We start from the raw sequence: 21,443 nt of genomic DNA on the forward strand, positions 1-21,443 counted from the left end.
AATGAAGTGCATTTTTTGAGTGTCAAGTATCTCGGTATGAGTCCCCAGGTGGCCATTGCAACATCAAGGTATTGTGCAAAACACTACAAAAAAATGTACAGGAGTTCTTAATTCAAAGAATTTACTCTCAGTAGTCTTTCTAAGTATTTAAAGTTGTATATTTTTCTCAGTTATATAACATTGTTGTTGGACTTGGAAGGATTAGTCTGCTGTCTGTGAGTCGGCTAACTCTTAACTAACAGTGGCAGTAGTGAGAAATATAGGGGTTATTGACTCATTTTCCTGTCTGAAAAAGCTCTCTTGTTTTTCCCCCTCTTTGAGAGGCTCTCCCGAATCCCGACTGCACTCTGCATCTGGTTTAACTTTGAGAGATGTTTATATTCTGATCCAGGGCTCTTTTATTACATTGGAACTGGAATTAATTGTTTGCTCTAGCAGGCCATAACAATTCCATAAAAATGTTTGTAATGCATTGTGTTGACATCTCCCTTTTCTCTGTGTTTAACAAATAGCTGTTTCTGTTTGTCTAGAATGTTCCACAGTAATCCTGAAAGCAATTTAGGGGACTGATTTAATTTTCTTGTTATGACAGAAGGAGGTCATCAGGTGTTCAGTGTCTGAAATTATATTTGCCTTCTGTCCAAATAAGAAACAAAGTTCTGTTTGTTTGGGTGTTCAAGTAATTCCACACTGTACACCATATAGAAGCAAGGCAATCTTCTTGTTATGTCTAACTTTCCTGGAATAAATTCAAGGCTGATGTATCAAATTTATTCAAAATTCCATCTCTAGAGAATCACCACTTGTGCGTCACTTGTGTTGTCATACTCATTATGAGTGGCGCCCCTAATTTGTTCATGGTGTCTGTCCTTACAGGCCGCTCTTGCAGGAAGTGCAACCCAGACAGTATCAAAGCATTAGTAATTATGTGTAGGGTGACACACGCAGAGCAGTAAAGTTAATTGCAGTGTGTTGTCAGGATCTGCTATTAAATACATTAAGCATTGCAGCCTCTATTTGCTGGATGAATACGGGAAGGGAACCTGATGAAAGACAGCTAAAAACAGCTTTCGACTGCTTACACAGTGTCTTAAAGGGACACAGAAGAGTGTACACTGCTTGCGTTCAGTGGATATTCTCCAAAGTGGCGCTATGGTGATGCAGATGAACACAGAGGAGACGAATTGTTGAATAAAGTCCATATTTACTATTCTTACTATCATAAAAAAAGTATTCTCGTCACTTCATAACGTTATGGTTGAATCACTGATGGCAGATGGACTATTCTGACGATGCTTTTCATACTTTTCTGGACCTTAACAGTGTATTTTACTTGGCAGTCTATGGGACAGTCACAAGCCTCCCGGTTTTCATCCAAAATATCTTAAATTGTGTTCCATAGATGAACAAAGCTGCGGCGGCAAAGCGTGACATCATATCATGACTGCAGCGGTTGTGATATGACGTCACACTTTGCCACATCTTTAAAAACAACAACAACAACAAAAAACATACATTCAACATAAAATGAATAGTAAATCCAAAACGCAAGTAATCCAAAAATATAGCAGTCTGCAGCTTTTAAGCTTGTGTTAATTCAGAAGTCAAGATTAATCTTCTTTTGAACTTGAACTTTGGAAGTCAGCAAAATGCGAAACTTCTTCACATGAGTTTGTATTTTATTTGTTCTCCAGAATTTGCATGTGTATTAAATGAAGACTGCCTCTAAAAGATACCTTTGCATTTCGCACTCTTGAAGGGATACTCCACCCCAAAATGAAAATTGTGTCATTAATCACTTACTCCCATGTCGTTCCAAACCTGTAAAAGCTCTGTTCGTCTTCAGAACACAATTTAAGATATTTTGCCGCGACACAAGGATGGGCTGTTTTCTTTTAAATCAAAGCATAAATACACGTAGAAAATATATCCTTGTGGCGCAGCTGATATAGAAGAGCGTAAGCTGCCTGCGTTCATGCTCATATTCTCCAAAAGAGAATACTCTTTCTCCAAAAGAGACAAATTGTTGAATAAAGTCGTTATCTTTGTTTTATTTGCGTACAAAAATCATTCTCGCCGCTCCCTAACGTTACCAGTTAAACCACTGATGGCAGATGGAGTATTCTGACGATGCTTTTCATGCTTTTCTGGACCTTGACAGTGTATTTTACTTGGCAGTCTATGGGACAGTCACATGCCTCCCGGTTTTCATCCAAAATATCTTAAATTGTGTTCCAAAGGCAAACTAAGCTTTTATGGGTTTGGAACGACAAGTGATTAATGACCAAATTTTGGGGTGGAGTATCCTTTTAAGCAGTGTTGGAAAACTTTAAAAAACATTTTCTTAAGCATCAAACCTTGACTTTGGAACACAAACAGAGACATTTAGTGGAATATTCAAGCTACTTTTTCCTATATAATAAAAGTAAATGCTGACCAAACTGTTGATTGTCTGTGGTCCTCATTTCACTATAGATATATGGAAATGAGCAGCTTGGACATTTCGCAAAGCATCTCCTGTTTTGTTTCACACATGAAAGAAAGTCATATGGGTTTGAAATGATATGGAGAGTGAGTAGGCCTAAATGATAACAGAATTGTCGTTTTTGGCTACACTATTCAATTGACCAAAACCACATGCTTAAGGTAAACAGGTGCAAGCAATTGCATTTTGCTTCAAGTGAAATAGATTAAGACAACAGTATGCATCGGAAGTTATGCAACCACTAAATGTCCCGGTCAAGTGCAATGTACAGCCAGCCGAGCAGAGATTTTATCTGTTGACTGCCTGATACTCACTATGCCTCGCTGTGTGGTCTAAAAATAAAGAGAGGATTTGACTTAAATGATTCTATTATGTCTCAAATTGAAACAACACTTGCATCAATCCATTTTTTATACTAAGATTTATTTTCGAATGATAATTAGCTAATTAGCTAAATGATAATTAAATATACTGTATTTCCATTTCCAACAAATTTCAACCTAATTTACCTAGAAATTGTCTCATGTCGGATGTTGGAAATGAACTTACACTATTTTATTTTCTTGTAGTCTTAATAAATGATTTAATGTCTCCTAAAATCCCATTTCTTCTCATCTGCCCATATGGGGTCCATTTTCTCTGAAATTCAGCCACGGAGTTGGCTTATGACACATGATCTGTCTGCAGGACAGGCCCTCGAGTTGACATCTTGGCCTGTTATGCATGAGAACCACAAACACATCCAGATCCATTTCCTCTTATCTGCACCATCGAAGTCATTACTGGTCTCTAATGTAAAGCAACTGCAATGTTTTTAATGCGCTGAGGCCTGACCAAGTCCAACTGAATAATTTGGACGGGTTATTATACCTTCCAACTAACAGATAACAATCTAACTTCACCATGGCTTTGTGCCACCAAAGAAGGATGTTTCCCGCAGCAACAGGGTACAAACTATAAATAAATCAGCTCTGTGGAACAGAAAAGCAGATGTTTAGCACAATGTCAAGGCTGCTCTTTTCCATTCATTGAAAGTGGATGCTGACCAGGGGCTGTCAAGCTCCATAAGAGCCAGAAAATTACCAGAAAACTCTTCCTGATGACTTCTGAAGGCATTAGATATGAACAGATTGATTTAGGTCGTAATTTACTGCAAATATTGCTATAAGCTTTGGTCACCATTCACTTTCATTGTACAGAAAAGAGCAGTCTGGTCATTCTGTTATAGTTCCTTTTGCATTCCTTGGATAAAAGTACGCTGGGTTTTGAAACACATGATGATGAGTAAATGATGACATTTTAGTTTTTGAAAATAAGTCTTGTTATCAGGAACACGGTGTGTTTCTCCACCTCGGGTGAAGCAATATTCCCAGCTGGTGTGGATAGCTCACATCAACAGTATATTACTGTTCTGTCTGATGTATGACGCCTGCAGATGGGTGTTGATGACGGAGTCCAGTTGTTCAAACCTAAACTAGTGTATGACTCAAGAACTGAGGAAGTTCCAGTCTAATGTTTTGGCCTGGGGAATAGTATTTTTATAGACATGCTCAAAATCAGGGGTCCATAAAACAGTCCACAAAAAAGCATTTATGCTATTCATGTTTAGAAATATAAATTAAATAAAATGAAATGTGGAGGAAAAACCGAACAGTCAACCAACTAACTACAAATGAACAAATAAATAAAAAATACACACAAGGAGAGTATACAACAACTAATGCGAACAGGGATTTCTGTAGTTCTGAATAGCTGTCGGTACTCTCCAGACACAAATACTTCAACTGGGACAGACATGGGGGAGTCGCACGAGGATCAGAGGACACAATAGCTGAGTTAATGAGTGCAAACATAGCAGCGTCTGTGCTTTCAGATTCCTCCAGTCATGGCTCCCACACACATGAGCCCAAAGAACTGAGGACTTCATGAACTGAACAACCTTTTGACAGAAATATGACTTCAGCATACTGAGTATTTGGATGTAAATAATGGGGGTGTTTTCTCATTATCATAAAGCATCATGATTTGGCCCAACCAAAAATACTGTGCAGCCAACAATTTTTATGCACGCTGGTAAAAGTATTTTTATGTCATAAAATCAACTGTTTATTGTTCAGAAAACAGAAAAAATTGTGAATTGTTTTAGGCCTACTTAATGGCCTACTGAATTTGCTCACTGAAAAAAGAAAACAAGCCATGCTCTTGATTCCCAGTTGTAAAACTGAACAGCCCATGTTTTGCTTCTAGTGTTACTACAGGTCATAACTGTAGTGAACGCACACCCTAAAAATTAGATCTTAAATCGCGGTCAGGCGAGTGGACAGAGAGCCATGATTGGCTGAGGGATAATTATGCGGAAACTCCTACTTTCTCCCCGAGATTCTGATCTGTTTCTGTCAACTGGAGGCGTTTCAATTTCAATAGGTAGCGCACAAACCAGGCAGCCACAGGATTTGGATTGAAATGTCCCTACAGGCCATTAAATCATCAATTCTACAGCAGCATGGGATTGTGCTTAAGGAACTTGGAGAATGAATCCAAGAATGGATTTACTGCCTTTTTTTCCCGAAAGCCCCAAGGATTTCTTTTAAATATGATAAAACACTTAAGTAGAGCTTAAAATGCAGATGCAGATCTTGTCCCTTGAAATCCATCACGATGCTAAACTAATCATTTTTCCATCATTTTTCATTTAGTGAGCGACTTGGAAAAATAAATAGCCTAACTAGTAAAACGGCATTATGTTGCTCATATTTCAATATATCTGGTCATCCACATAAACTTTTAATCTCATAGAGTTTATTTATTATTTGATTTCAAAGAATCTATGTATTATTTGTTGAGCATTGCACCCCTGCAAAAGACCAACACTGCTCAAGGCCATAAAGTCTTGAAAAACATTTGAGCAATCGCGCCACCTGCTGGTCAGAATATATAATCAACATTTACTCTGAAATCATAGTCCACAGCATAAAGCTCACCCCAAATAAACCACCAGAAAACAACGTCAGAATCCAAAGACATTATTACATTAAATCTACATAAATGAACTGTTTTAGAAGTAGAAATAAGTGGTGAAGCATTTGCATTTGTAATTTCTGTACTGAATTTCTGTACCTAAATCTATATTTTCTAGTCTGCTTTAATGTGCGGAAACCATGGAGGTCCATTGTTGTCATGTTCAAAACAGAAAACTAAAAGACTGGAATCAGAGTGTTTATGGACAGCTAAAGGCCTACATGAATAAAACATTGATGTTTATGCCACTAGAGGCAGTAAAACAGTTATGTAACAATCTGTCTCTGACTCTCGAGCTTTCTAACAGCAAACAGTACACAAATCTGACTGTGAGTGCGGTGATTTATGCTGTAGAACAAAATGTAAGACTCTCTTCAATGTAAATGTTAACTATAGACTTAATTTTACGCAAAAGAAAATTAAAAAACTGCTCATCTAAAAACCATGCTAATGCTAAAATGCTAATTTTCACATAGGCCTACATGGGTTTTAGAAATACAAGTATTTTTTTTTGTATCAAACTGGAGAAATGCAGTTAAAAGCAAATATAGTCAAAATATGTCTTTGGTGCTGAAATATTAAATAGCTGAATCACATACCTCTTCTTTGACCTTTTTTAAAATAATGTTATAAATATATAATTCTAACCCTGTTGAAAAAACCAGCATATGCTGGTTAGGTATGTTTTGAAGCTGGGATGCTGGTTTGAGCTGGTTAAAAGCTGGTCCTTTGCTGGTTTAAGCTGGTCGGACCCGTTTAGGACCAGCATATGACCAGCTAAGATCCAGCTTAAACCAGCAAAGGACCATCATAAACCAGCAAAGGACCAGCATAAACCAGCATCCCAGCTTCAAAACATACCTAACCAGCAAATGCTGATTTTTTCAACAGGGAAACAAGATTTATACACTTATTTTAAAATAAAGTTAATTTTATTAAAAAAAAGAAAACTGTTGTTAATTTGGTTAATATGGTTAATTTGGTAAGATGGTTATTTAGTTCAGATGATTCTTGTTTATACGGCACCATCACCCTGCACAATTTTGAGGATCTACAAGACGCTTAACCACATCTTTGCAATTCTGTATCATCACAGAATAAGACAAAGTTGTTTTTCTAATGAGTTCCCACTATAAATATCTCCAGATAGATGGAACATGTCTGTTTTTCCAACGAAGGAACATTCCCTGTATAATCAACTAAACAAGCAAACAATGAGCCCAGTTTGATCTCTTTGATGAGGATGGATTTAAACTCAGTGGGGAGAGCACTGCCTGCTGCGGTGGATTTACAAACTTTAGAAACAATAGTCATTGTCACATGTTAATTATTAAGGAATATTTTACCTAGGAATTACAAATCTCATTTACTCATTTATTTTACCCTGTATAATGCCACTCTAGAGCTGTGTAACTTTTTTTGTGGAAAACAAAGGTAGAAGTTAAGCTGAATCTAAATTTAGTCCTATTTTAATACAAAGTAAATGGGGTGGATGCTGTCTGTGAAGTTTCAAAAAGGACATAAAAAAGGAAAGAAAAGAAAAGAAAAAAAGATAGCGAGATATACTGAGGATCAGACTAAAATTTAAGTTGTTATGATAATCTTCTTCTTATGAAACTAATTCTAATTTTTGGAGCTAGTCACATGTCATTCAGTAGGCTACTTATGATGACACAAAACCAAAAATCCCGCAACTTCATTCTACAACACGGAAAGGTTTACTAAGTAAACGTATAGCTTTAGAGGAATTTTGAACAATATACTCATGCTTTGCAATAAAACATGAGTGCTTAGTTAATATGACATAGCCTGTTACATATTTTCTGAAAACCTAAACATGTCGAAATCATTTTGTATAGTCTACAGTTCAATTCAGGCAGGGCGGTGACGTTGACGACCGCCGGACGTGATGACGCAGGTCCTCTAGGCTGTATACGTGCGCGTTCTCAAGTGAGCTCGGAACAAGTAGAGGACGACGAGGCTTCGTTGAGGGCTGTGCTCCAAACCGTCTTTGCCTCTTGAAACGGGCCCGATATTTACACTGTTACGTACTTAAAAACATCTAACCATGAGAAGGAAGCTGTTTGGCGTGATTCTCGCCGTTTGTATCGGTTGGTTCCAAGCCGAAGCTGGGACAGGTAAGGCGTCTCGTTTTTCTGTTGACCATGTTGCTCGTTTTTCACAGGCCTTCTGTTGACACAAACACGACCTAGACGACAGGTCGACTGTATTTACCGTACAGTGAAGTAAAATACATCGAATATGAACGTTTGAAATGGCTTGAAATGTTTAAAGGCCGTTTAAATCGTCGGCAAACTGTCGCGCACGAGCCCACGGGGAAACGACTCACGCGCATGGAGCTGTAGCTACAGCTGAATAGTTTTTACTCATTAAAGCTCTTTTAAGTCTACTTAAATCCCAACACATAGGAAATATGTATCCAAAAATAGGAGTTTATATAGTATTAATCAAAAAAAAAAAAAAAAAAAAAAAGCGACGTAAATGATTATCGTGGTGTTTAAAGGCAAAGTACAAACTGCAAAAAAACCCACCATATGGATTTGCTGTTTGTTTTTCTTGTACAAGAACCTTTAATCCGAATTAAGTGTTGTAACCCAAGTTACACATTTCCCAAAATTGGAGATCTTCTCTCCGAGGATCATGCTTCGTAGTTGACCTTTTAATTATTACAGGAAGGATTCAACCTAACTTTTCTAGTTAATATATTAATGGCTGTCCTCTTCCCTGGCAGGTCAGTTCCTCCATGAATGATGTCTTAAACACTGTAAGCAGCAGGCAGCCATGACGACATGTGCAGACTGGTTTTCTAGAGGCCTGCTGTCAAGTCTAGTAAAACATCAGTTGAGAGTAGCCTGTAATCATAAAATGGAAACTGAGGGAGGCAAAACGTGTTTGTCCAATCATGAAGGTGGAGGCAGTAGGGCAGCAGTTTTCATCTTTTAGTCTATCCCTGTTCAGTAAAAGGCTTAGCTTAAGCTCATTATAATGTTCCATCACTGGAAATGGCACAGGAATCCATGCAAATCTTGTAGGCGATCAACCGTTGCTTACTTAGGGTAATGAAAGTTAGCAGTTTAGTTGGAAATGTCAGTCATGTACGGCGAAATTTGGATTTAAATATATTAAATATCCTCTCCACCCTTTTAGATAAATCAGTTGGTTGCATGATGAAAGAAAATGGCAGAGTAATGAAACTGATTTTGCGTTAAAGTCTGGCATCATCATCATCATCTGTTTAGTCCCCCAGCAGCAGCAGCTGATGAATAGCATGGTCGGTAAATCCAAACCTAATCAGCTTCATGCTCTCAGTTAGAAATAGAGAGCTAAACACCCTAGGAGGTGCTTTTCTGCACGTAAGCATTGATACTTCCTCAAAACAGAACAATCTGTGCAACAAGTTTACTCATTTTGTTCTTGAGTTGCCCCATAGTACATGATGTTACGGTACAACGTCAGGCCTTGTAGCTGGATGGTGGAAATTGTAGTATCTCCAGATCAGAATTAAAATTAGATTTTCCCCTGAGTACTCAATCTTTAGCTCAGTTGTGCTTTGCTCAATAAATTGGGTTAGAGGAAATGTGCAGGTATTTATCGTTTGCAGGTGAATAGGCGTGAGAAGATTTTGTTTGTGAGTGTTTTTTGCTTCATGTGCTACTTTCAGCCATTTTGTATTTAAAAAGTGTGTTTGTCAGCATGCGCCCGGCTTGGCTGGTGAGGATAGTCCTGTCCTTCAACTTTTTAATTGTTCTCACTAAGGCTGTAGGGATATGCAAAACTATATTTCAAAACTTGTCACAGGGTTGCCCGAACCACTAGTTGACTAGTTTAAAAATTGGTCTGAAATAAAAAATGGTAAATGTTAAAAATCTTATTGTGACTCATCGATGCGTTTTTTTTTTTTTGACTTTTAGAGTTAAATCTAAATGTCTTAACTTCCAGTGGAAAAAAAGAAATAAATAAACAGATTCTCTGTGACGCGTCGGACATCGTGAATCATTTAATCTCTTTAAATCCCATCTGTCCACAACGACTTCAAGCTTGCATTGATTTTTTTTAAGTGCAACACCCATACTTTAAAATCCAATCAACAACCGATGATAGATTTAAAACCCAATCTTTTAATTTTCTTATAAACAGTTATGTTTGGATATACATAATGCATCAGAAAATGGCGCTACTTTCCGGAGGTAAAAAAAAGGACAAACCAAACTAAAGCAAAATTTGATATTTTTAAATTTGTCACATTTTCTGTCTATATTTTGACGTCTGATTGAGTTGAATCTGGGCACATGGTGTCTAAATTGAAACATTTATTTTATGCAATGTTTTAGCAAGGTGAATGTCCCATGTACATTTTAGGGCTACAATCTTTAAAGCCTTGTGGTTAAACAGTTAAGCCTTGCAATGTAGATTAATACCTTTTATAGAGAACGGTTTATCGGCATTCAATCATGTGATTGAGCCAAGAAAATATAAGGTTGAAACAGTCGACCTTAGGACAGTATTTCTTCTGCCAATTAATCAACATGTCAGCTTGTGAGAAGGTGAACTTATTGACTTTTTTACTAGAACAGGTCAAGTCAAATCTAGAAGTGGCAGACTTTGTACTGAGTGATACTCGTTGTACGTCAATGTTGTCCCTGTTTGGAGTTATTTATAATTTAGGCTTGAAATATTGGGTTAATACTTCTGCCTTATGGTAACATTAAATCTAAACACTTATATATACAAATATATGCTTAAATTCCTTTTAGAGCTTGTTTATATGTGAGTTTTGAATTTGTGGTCCACTTAGTGAACGTTGGAGGTGACCTTTCATGATGGTCAAATGAATGAAGCCTGTTCTGCTTTCAAAGGGCACATGTTATTTCAGGCCTAAGGCATGTGTGGAGTCTCATTGCTCTGATTGTAATGTGGATTGTGGACATCTAGCATTTTTACCCCTCCCTGGCTAACACGCTAAAACATTCCTCCCTCAGCAGCAGACAAAAAGGGAGCAGCACCGTACTCTTGTTTCGAAACCAAACACACTGAAAGCATGTGCTACACAGCAAGAAGCAACAACAGGTCTGGGGCTGATATCAAAGTGTTCTTGTCATTGATGTGAAGGGTTGTTGTGCAAGCGGCTTCACACGTACTTCCATGTCGTTCAGGGTGTGTGTTGTTCTAAGGTGATCAGAAAAATTGAGCTGAAATTCTCCATGGGGGATTAGCACGGTACAACCTTGTTTTTCTCCTGAGAACATGCTCCACGTCTACACGAATGGCTTCAAAATGGTTGTTTTTAGGTTCATTTACTCTGTACATGTCAGTTGTGTTTATTCATAATCATAATCTTATGTCAAGTTTTAAAGGGATAGTTTGCTCAAAACTGAAAATCGTCCTCATGTGATTCCAAATCTGTATAACTGACTTCTGTTGAAAATCAAAAGAAGATATTCTGAAAAAGTGTTTAAAATGGGTCAAAACAACTTTTTTTTTTTCCACATGATGACACAATTTCCTGTTTTGAGTGAACTACCTCTTTAAGCTTCATCAGTCATCACCATTACAGTCATCCCGTTATTTCATGTGGATGTTCGATTTCATTTTTCATTGCATTTCTTGATAAGCTAACCTTTGGTTTTAATGCATGCTTCAGCTTAGGGCTGGGCGATATAGCTAGAAACGTATCAACGATATAATGGTTTCATATTGTTCGGTATCGATAATTATTGACTTTTTTTAAATAATCTTTTTTAAAACCGAGCAATAGAATTATTATTTTTAACCACTGTTTTTTTTAATTTGCCCAATTTATTAAGAGAAACAACTTTTTTGTTTGTTTGTTTTAACAGTAAAACACAAAATTTAAACAAATATCTCTTTTCTTATGTTTTATATGTAGATTAAATGAGTTTTAAGGAAACTTATGGCTTTTCTCCCGAGGGCGCAATGAAGAAAATAATGCAGCGCATTAAATTGTCAATATGTTAAATTGCATACAACTTGCATTAAAAAACATGCATAATGTCTAAATAAATCAAATAATTTTGTAAACTGCATAAACAATTATGAACAAAACAGCATCATGTACTTATGCATTGCTTAATACAGAGCCAAATCACCGATCACACAGATTGCATTTAAAAACATATGAGATGCAGTGAAATGAAAAACCTTCACACGTTTTCTAAACGTTTAAACTGTTGTTACTATGCATGGCTTTCTTTGCATCTCTTGTATGAGACGTGAGTGCAGCAGTCATTTGTCAGTCTAAAAAATTAATATGCATTCTGTCTGAATGGCTTGGTTTTGGTTTTAACCTAATCAAGATCTTCTATGCATTGAGCTACTATAGTTCTCTAATATTTTAAACGAATAATGCAGCAGTGGCGCATCTTGTGGGCTAGACTAACAAAACATTAAAAGTGCAACAACGTCACTTACATCTTCACTGCATCTCGTGCGCCACTGATGACACTCTCTGATGCACACATAACATTCAATTGTACCATTTTTGCATTCAAATAATGCAAATGTTTCTTTTAAATTCAGCTAATATTAATTTTTTATTCACAATCTCCTCATCACAGGCCGGGATTACAGCATGTGTTTGTGTGTGGTGTCACTCATAACACGTGCCTCTATCGTGCGCTATATCGAACATTTTTTCTATCGTTATCGATGAAGGTGTACCGTCGATAAATATCGATACCGTTTTATCGCCCAGGCCTACTTCAACTCATTGTCATTTTAAAGTGCTTGCTTCTAATGTTCTTCAGTTGGGTTTTGGTTATCATGAAGCGTTGAAGTCTTGCATCATGATGCTCAATATCCAGTTTGTTTCTTGTGTATGCCTGCTTTGTTTTTCATCTAACGTTTCTCTCTTTTTCTTTTCTCCTCTGCTGTTTCTTTTCTTCTTTGCCTGCCTGTCTGCTAATCATTATTCATATCATCTCAATGAACTGTCCATCCTAAACCCAAATCACCCATCAAATGTCCAGCGGGCTTCATAAAATCGCCCTTGTCTCAGATGAAACTCATAGAAGACAGTGCCGAGCTGGATTGCGAGGTCATAGGGAACCCCATCCCCGAAGTTCAATGGTGGTTCATTGAGGGTGAAGAGCCGATTGAAACGGTCACTCAGCTGTTTGACGGCGCGAGAGAGGATCACGTACGCATCAATGCCACCTATATCAACCACGCTACCAGCACACTCATCCTCACCAATCTAACACTCAACGACACGGGTGTTTACGAGTGCCGTGCTTCAAACGACCCTGACCGTAATGACCTCAGGACCCCACCCAAAGTCAAGTGGATTCGCTCGCAAGCGAACGTTATAGTGTTTGAACGTGAGTTACGTTGTGGTATCACAACGTCTCCTTTAGCGTAGAGGAGGAAGTCCTGTAGATTCAGACTCTCCCTTGTCTTGCCCTCTGCCTTCCTTTTTTCCTTTGACCAGAGACCAGGTCACATGACTACTTTAGTGCCATCTGTTCTTTCATAGTAATCTGATGACTTCTGAGCATATCACTGTCTAGAGCTTGAGATGAAGTTGAACCTTTTATTAAAGAAATGGCATTGATCGGTTAACGTTACTGCCGGTCAGAAGGTGTTAAACACACTAATTGGCCTTCATTTTTGGAAAAGCGCTCTGATTATGTCTCATTAACATGGCTTGCTTTCAGTAAACATCTAAAAAGCTCTTTAGATGTGTGGATTAACCCTTCTGGTGGTCTTAGTGAAAAACTAGTTATTTTCCACAATAGTTATTCATAAGCACATGGTCTCCAAACCAGTTGCTGGTTGGTTGAATCTCCTTCCCACTTCCCATTCGTTTTCATTACAAACTGCTCACTCAATGTTTCCCAGTAGCCCAAATGTACCTTCATTTCTCCTTTGATAGAGCACAATGTGCCTTACAGTTCACATTGTGGTGAACATCTGGACAGCAATGTTCCGTTCCATCATGTGTCCAAAAATGTACTTTTTAAATTTTTTTTTACTGTGCCACATCAGGTGGGTAGAGTAATTTCCAGCAGTGAGCACTTGTTTTGTTTTGTTGTTTTTGTTATTATTATTTTTTTTTCTGTTAAAGAGTAATAATGTTAATGTTAAATTTGATGTTTGTGTAACTTTTATGCCTTGGCAGATCCAGTCATCACGACTAAACCAGATGTGGTGAACCACCAGAACCAGACCTCTGCAACACTAACCTGCAACCTTACCAACACTTCTTTTATCATCAAAGGCCACTATTGGACCCATAATGGCAAGACCATTGACAAATCAGAGTCAACCTCTGATAAAGCTTTCATTGAACACACGTATGTTCCTCAACCTTATATAAATGTATCACTAAAGAAGAGTGAAATATAGCGCTCTAATTTCAGTATAAGCTTCTCAGATTTAGTGTTTACAGGTCCATTAAATATAATGCAGCTGCTCAGTTTGTGTGATTGGGTTGTTACAGCAGTAGCGGGATTAAGAGCCTCCGGCACTCCACGTTCACTGACCCTAATTCCCATTAGAACTACTGGGTCGGAAAAATATCTATGGGGATGCCTGAGCGGCGTGCCGGAAAAGCCGTTTACTTTTATATTTCAGATTTCCTATACTTGTATTGTCCTCCCCTCCACCTTTATTGCTGCGGTGCTGTTGTTATATAGAAGGATCTCAGTTGGCATAAAAAAAAATATATATATATATATACATATATACATACATTTATTTTGGTCTCATTGCTTGTTTTTCTTTCTCTGGCAGAATTAAAAAGATTGATTACCACTCTGCTGGACTATATACATGTGTCTTCCGAACAGAACCTGAGGTTAATGCAACCATTGAAGTTAAAGGTAAGAAAGTTTGACTGACAGATTACCGCATCTGTTATCCATCATGCATTACATGCATTTTTTCAGGTATATTGTACTCATCACCCATAATTATACTCTTCCTGTTAGTTCTCCCATATGTAGGGGCCTACAAACACTCTGAAAATGCTAATGAGAAAGACAAAGCTGTCCTAATATGTGTGAGCCATGGATACCCCCTGCCTACTGACTGGAGTTGGTATAAGCTCGGTAAAGATGAAAGTGAAAAGGTAGATAAAGCTTGTTGTTATAACATGAGATTGGTACCTGGCCATGCGATTTTGAAGGTTGAATAAGGTTGCAAAAGTGAGTTAAATGACACTTGGCATTATGAACATTTATTAACCTAGCTGTAGTGTCTATCCGTTTATTGTATGACATGACTTTTGTAGCTCAAAAACTTAAAACTAAAAGATCAACTTGAAGCTTTCAAGCCTTTCCACTGATGCAATGGAGATATTATGACATTTACAATTGTTATGGTTGTGAAATACTATTAATAATACAATACTTAAAATAAATTTAATAATAATAATAAATGACAAATGTACTGCATATAACAGGTTTAATAACTTTTTTTTTTTAATTTTGTTTCTGGTTCTGTTCCTGTCAAAATTTAGTTTGTTTCCATTTTGCTTATTTGTTCCTTGAACCGGTTCAGAGCCCTGCTTTGAATAAAATAATTTATTAATTTACCTGTTACAGTGGTAGTGATTGCATTAATATAATTATTGATGTTCAACCATTGTACTACATTACATAAAATATCTGATATATTATAAAATGTTTTTTATATTATATAATGTATTTTATGTATACAATGCATTCATTCTTATTAATTTAATAACTTATTGTCTTATAATTATATATTTAATAATTATGTTTGGATGATTGTTAATAACTGTTGTTGTGTGCTAGTAGTTATTAGAAATAGCCTCAGGCTGATGATACACGGGGCAACTTTTTGAGCAGTTTTGCTTGAGTGCTTTCCCTTTGAGACTGGGCAACAAATTTCTCTTTAGATTGTTCATTGGCCCCGTCTCTCACCTGGTTGCCTGTTGCCAGAAGTTGCCCGGCAGCATTGCTCAAAAAGTTGCCCTGTGTATCATCAGCCTTAATAACTTACTAACAAATTTGCATTGTCAACACACAGATTCCCATTGTCAATGGCACTAGTGACAAGTATGAGATCAAGACCACCCCCAACAAGACCACGCTGTACGTGAAAGATCTGGACATCAATGAGGACATGGGCATGTACCAGTGCCAGGGCACCAATGAAATAGGATCAGCCAGTGATCAGATTCAGCTGCGTGTGCGTAGCCAACTGGCCGCCCTTTGGCCATTCCTTGGCATTGTCGCTGAGGTCATTATTCTCATCACCATCATCTTCATCTATGAGAAGAGGAGAAAGCCAGACGAGATCAATGACGGTATGTGACGCTAGTTGTTTCAGTCATAATGTTTCATTTCCATTTTCGTGAATGTACAAATGAATGACCAGTGGATGTAATTTTACATTTTTGTTTATGAATTCGTAATGGTTAAAGATCCTATTTCAGTTTGATTTTGTATGTTTATTTTATTTTGCTGAAGTTTGTGGCTGTTCCTTAGCGGAGTCTATTTTTATTATTTACGTTGTTTATTTCTCTGTTCGCTGCTGCTTTTACGTTGTGGTAAGTGCTCAAAACTGCATGTCAGACTGAAGTGGATTTGCTTAAACGGGTGGTTTTGGGAGTTTGAATGGTCTCCCTGATGGGCTGAGAAGTACAACTCTTTCACTGGCTGTTAGTCTTAAATTAGAAGATAAAACGAACCAGATTTGTCAGACTTAGGTTCAAGAAAAGCAACTTTACACAAGCCAGTGAAAGTGTTTAGCTGAGTCTGACATATTGCACTTCAGAATGGGTTTTAAATGTCAAGGTATTATGCATAATAACTAAGATGACATTTCAGACGGATCATGTTGTACTGCCTTGCATGCTCTCTGCATCATCTTCTCATTGCATGATGTTCTTCAGCCCTAGATTATAGCAGTGGCTTCCTCTACGTCTCTGAGAGGCGGCACCCTTACGGCACAAAGGGCGGCAAAATATATAATCCCAACTTTATTACTTAGTTTTTTTTTTATCTTTCTGAGTGTGTTTGGACATGCTCTCTGCATGAAAACTTCAGCAAAAGTCTCTTTCAAACTCAGATTCAGCTTATTTTTTTTAGAAGTATATGTTTATTGGGTGTCAACTTGCATCTTATTATAAAGTTTCTTTCTGATTGTGTCTGTCTGAAGCACAACCTTGCCAGTAACCGGAAAATTGCATTTTATTAAAAATCTGTAATATTTCTAAAAAAAAAATTATATGTACTTTGAATATCAATATATATTAAACAAACATTTATAGTGATTTTATAAACCTTCATTTATCAATTATAAATAAATATAGTACATGGTGTAAAAAGAAAAGTAGACATTTATTGTGAATTAATGCATGCCTTTTGTTGGGGGGGGGGCGTTCTGTTTACAATGTAGTCTTAAAAAAAAATCAAATAAGATAAAGACTATATATTAAATAAACACTTAAGTAAAATAAATAAAGATATGTTATAAATCAAGCCCCCACACAACTGCATGTATTTATCAAATAGTTTACATTGTCCTACTTGGGGTGCTCCTATCAGGATTTTTGAGGCCGATCACAGAAAGCAGTATCTGCCGATACGATCACCGATACCGATCTTTTTATAGCCAACTTTTTATCATGTAGAATTATTTATAGTAAGACTCCAGTCAAGATTTTTAGACATTCAGGGACTGAATTTCATTTTTGAAAAAATGTATATATTTTCTCACCTAAATGTTTGATCATGCACTGCATTTTTGTTTTTACAATCATCAAAATTGTTGGACAATAGCTTACACACAGCACAAGCCTGATTTTGTGAGCTGTATGTGAGGCGGCCTTTTACATCAGGTTCACACATACTCTGTTTGCAGTGCGCATGCAGTCCATGTGTGGTACGCAAGCGGTGCAGAAGCAGCACTGGCTGTGCTTTCACACCGGGGTCTGCAACTGACCCGTGGCTGTTTACTACAAATACAACATTTATCCATTATTTTGAGTTCAAATCCAAACATTGTTCATGAAAATGCTTTTTCAGCATAGCGATTCCTTTTTTTTTTTTCTTTTTTTTCGGTCCAACGCTAGCTGCCTCGATTGTGTAAGTGACAATTACTGTTAACTGCAGTGTGCAGCTGGCTTATATTGCAGACGCGTTTTGATTTGAAGCCATTTGCTCATATTGAGAGAGCGTGTGGTGATTCACTCAATGCTGTTTGTGAAATTGTCGCGCAGAAAGTGTTCAAAATTAGCTACTTTAAGTTATTTAATAATAAATATGAACTGTCCCTCCCCTTTAGCATTATAATTATTTCACCACCGCCGGACGGATATTGAGACGGTGCCACTGCATGTTGTGCCAAACCTCTCACGTTTTTTTGAGATCGGCAATTATAGAGACCGCCGATCAATCATCCCAAAGCAATTATTGGCCGATAGTGATCGGTAGCCAATCAATCGGAGCACCCCAAATACTACTATATCTATTACTTAATTATTGTATTTGATCTTTTTTTCCACAGTCTTTTGTGACTTCAACCCCCCCTCCCAAAGCCATATTAAAATTATTTCTTATTATAAATGTAGTATCTTTACGTTTAATAATTTCAAATCACCACAGAAATGCTTATTTCACATTATAAATTAATATAAACTATTTACTAGTATTTTGTTTTAAATGGCATATAGAGTGACTTCAAACCCATATATATGTGTGTATGTGTATATATGTATATGTGTATATATGTGTGTATATATATATATATATAGATATATATATATATATATATATATATAATATAATATATATATATAGATATATATATATATATATATATATATATATATATTACACACACACAACAATTATGAAGAATGTTATACATTTTATAATTACATTCAAAATGTTTTGTAAATACATGTAGTTCTGTTGTGGTTTGAATTTAAAAAACTTAATTTTACATAGTATAAATCTGTATATAATAATATTGGCTTTTAATTAGGTCTTTTACACAGATATTTTATAGTGACTTAAGTTCCACAAAATAAGTTGTATGAATATTTTGAAATAATTTTAGTATTATTTGATTTGTTAGGAATTTTTCAAAGTCATCCGTCCACTTTTTTTTCCCCTCCCTCCAGTTCATAAAGGTTGTTGTTATTAGGTGGTGTTTTCATTTCCAAACAGCCATTGTCATATCCAAAGACTCTCCTACATATGTGCCAGAGGCAGGACATTTTTCAGTGGTTTCTTTTCAGTGGGAAGGTTTCTGGGTGATATGCTGACTCCAAAAGTCCAGTGCAGGAGTTTACAAATGTGATATAATGCTGTTTGAGAGCCTTCACCATGATTGATGCAGAAAAGGAACAATGTTTTTCTCTCCACTACATCTGTAGGTGAGGTTGTGCTGCAAACAAATGATATTTGATTGGAAACGTTTGTTCTTGGGTTGAAAAACCACTAAACATATCCTTTCAATCCAACATCAGACTGCATGGTTAATGTAAATGCATTATTCTGCATGAATCATTATTAGTAGTGCTGTGAAAACATGGATAGCGGTGTTTAGTTGATGTGTACAGATTTAGCAGTAGAAATAACTGAATTAAGAGTATCAAGGTTTTCCAGTCCCCAAATCGCATTACTCATTAGGTGCTCTGCTTTTAAACTTGCGGTTTTCAATGTCTTGAGGCTGTCACCCTAGATTTTAGACAAGTTACTGTAACAGTTCAAATAGACTGTAGTGTTGTACATTTGTCAAAATGAGTGTTTAACTACTTTTTCTTTTCTCTTTTCATGTGTTCCTGCTTCCTGTAGATGATGACTCAGGATCTGCACCACTGTAAGTGTACGGTGTTATTTGTGCTGAGATATTGTACAGGTGCAGAAGTGATTTGTGCAGTTTACTCAGAGGAAATTCAAGGCCATGTTTAAGTCTAGACAGCAGCCCTAGATGTGCTTCTAGCTCAGGAAATTCATATGCACATCAAAGAGGGAACTGACGTCCCTTTTTTTTTTTTTTTTTTTTTTAGGAAGAGCAATGCTGCTACAAACCACAAAGACAAAAATGTCCGGCAAAGAAACTCCAACTGAGAAAGGAGAAAAGGTGAAATATTTTTCTTTAAATATTATTTGCAAATTGAATATAATATTGTTTGAATATTTAGTATATGAAATCCGTTAAATTCCATATTTTATACACTTTTTTTTATTTTTTATTTTTTTCTTTTCAGGTGTCCTGATGACTACTGTTGAAGATATATGGAGAATTGAGTTGCTGAGTAGAACATTATAGTGCATCCTGCGAGTTCTTAACCTTCTGCTTGAGTGTAAACATCTTGAGATAATAACTGGTCTCCTTTTACTTTTATTCCTCTTCATTTTGTGCTGCCAGCTGACGTTTTCAATCTTTTTTTGGTGGGAGGGGGGAAACTGCATGATTGTTTTCTTGCTGTAGAAGTGTGTTTAGTGAATCTCTTAATGTGGGAAGGAATTTAATGTTTTTTCCGTCTTCCTGGTTTCTTTCACTGTTCCTCATGAGTGTGAAACTTTCCGAAACATCTACCGAGTGTAATTGAGAATTTAACCATGTTCAGTGTATACAAATAGATTGTTGAATCAAGTTTCTATAACGACAGTCGTTTTACTTTCTGTAAGCCTTAATGTTTAGCCACTTTATTGTACATCCTAGTTGTAATCATTGAAATAGTTAAAATTAACATCAGTGTCGTCGCTGCAACATTAAAGTGCGCTATTTCATGTGGATGGTCAAATGCAAAGAATTTTCTGTTTAATAATGTCAAACAAGCTTATTTTAAAGTTGATAATGTAGTTTCTGATGTTGACTTGTAGGATTCCTCCTGCCTAACCCTTAAGGACCAAGTGCTAGTACAGTGTGGAATTTGCTATTTGCATAATCCGTTATAATTGTTAGCCAAATTCTAACATGGAGGATATGGATATAAATATTTAGGTAAAGTCAGTGAAGGTGGGGTTTTCGTGAAGGCTTTTGCTTAAGTGATGCTCTCCTATAGCTCGTCATACTTGCATTGTAAAACATTAAGTATAGTGTCTGGTGTGTGCCATTTCCAAGTTAAGAGTTGTGTAAAATTTAAGACATTGTTAGAAGTGTATAAATTATTTTGCCTTAGCTTCATAGGAAATCTAATACACTGTCAACTGCACAATCTAAATAAACCTATTTGATTTTAACTTTGTCTTTTGAATATTGCTGGGTGTGTTCAACCAAATAAACCATTTGGCAAGACAACGAAGATGCCTTGCTTATATCGGCTTGTTCTTTGAGCCACCATCAGGGGGCGACATTTACTCATTTATTCGGTTGAGCTGTAGGGAGCGGCTCTACGTGACAAACATCACAGCGTTATTACATTGGAAACAAAGAGACACTCCAGAATATAAAGTATATCATTTAAACCTTTATGGGTTTTCAAAATAGTCACCCGTAGTATTACTACTACTCACAAGTTTGTCCATGTGAATATTTGCTGATTGGATAAATGACTCGAGGCCTGTGACATTTTAGGTTTGATTCCACATAAAGAGCAATGCGTTTTGATATCTATAAAGCTACAAAATAAAATAATAAAAATCCTTAAAAGAATTGAAATCACCTCTAGGCTATGATTAACATATTGTTCACGTTTTGGATTAAGTGTTTCTGTGCGTGGCCTGATGTCAGAATATCTAGGTGATACCATAACTGTCCTCCTTATTTTATTTAGTAATTTGGAAGTAGCCCAAGTTATTTTCTTTGAATGGCTAGAACTTGTGCTACAAACCATTACTTTTATGATTTTATATATAAAAAAATATATATATGTGTGTGTACATACACACACATACATATATACTTTTTGGAAAACTTATTGAAAACTTATTGAAGCCTTATGGTGTGAAACCAATATTTTATAATTTGACAAAAT

At 36.5% G+C, this 21,443-nt stretch overlaps 1 protein-coding gene across 3 annotated transcripts; it reads left to right on the plus strand.

Moving 5' to 3' along the window:
• The first annotated feature begins 7,423 nt into the window (after positions 1–7,423).
• On the plus strand, positions 7,424–20,709 carry bsg (basigin). 3 transcript variants are annotated; one of them, XM_042749488.1, is made up of 9 exons: positions 7,430–7,641; positions 12,511–12,861; positions 13,662–13,836; positions 14,276–14,364; positions 14,473–14,612; positions 15,536–15,815; positions 19,327–19,339; positions 19,530–19,603; positions 19,731–20,709. In XM_042749488.1, the coding sequence occupies exons 1-8, from the start codon at positions 7,572–7,574 to the stop codon at positions 19,588–19,590; spliced, it is 1,179 nt and encodes a 392-aa protein (XP_042605422.1). In that variant the 5' UTR covers positions 7,430–7,571; the 3' UTR covers positions 19,591–19,603; positions 19,731–20,709. The 3 variants fall into 3 exon arrangements, with proteins under 3 accessions (XP_042605423.1, XP_042605422.1, XP_018960471.2); XM_019104926.2 differs by having other exon boundaries at positions 7,431–7,641; positions 19,315–19,339; XM_042749489.1 differs by lacking the exon at positions 12,511–12,861 and having other exon boundaries at positions 7,424–7,641; positions 19,315–19,339.
• The last annotated feature ends 734 nt before the right edge of the window (positions 20,710–21,443 follow it).

The sequence above is a fragment of the Cyprinus carpio genome, chromosome B22 (assembly GCF_018340385.1).
Source record: "Cyprinus carpio isolate SPL01 chromosome B22, ASM1834038v1, whole genome shotgun sequence".
Lineage (NCBI taxonomy): Eukaryota > Metazoa > Chordata > Actinopteri > Cypriniformes > Cyprinidae > Cyprinus > Cyprinus carpio.

Excerpts from the sequence above, each read along its gene's own strand:
- bsg (XM_019104926.2), top strand. The coding sequence starts at position 7,572 with ATGAGAAGGAAGCTGTTTGGCGTGATTCTCGCCGTTTGTATCGGTTGG. Across the intron at positions 12,862-13,661 it reads GAACGTTATAGTGTTTGAAC|ATCCAGTCATCACGACTAAA; the intron begins GTGAGTTACGTT and ends ATGCCTTGGCAG. Across the intron at positions 13,837-14,275 it reads AAAGCTTTCATTGAACACAC|AATTAAAAAGATTGATTACC; the intron begins GTATGTTCCTCA and ends TTTCTCTGGCAG.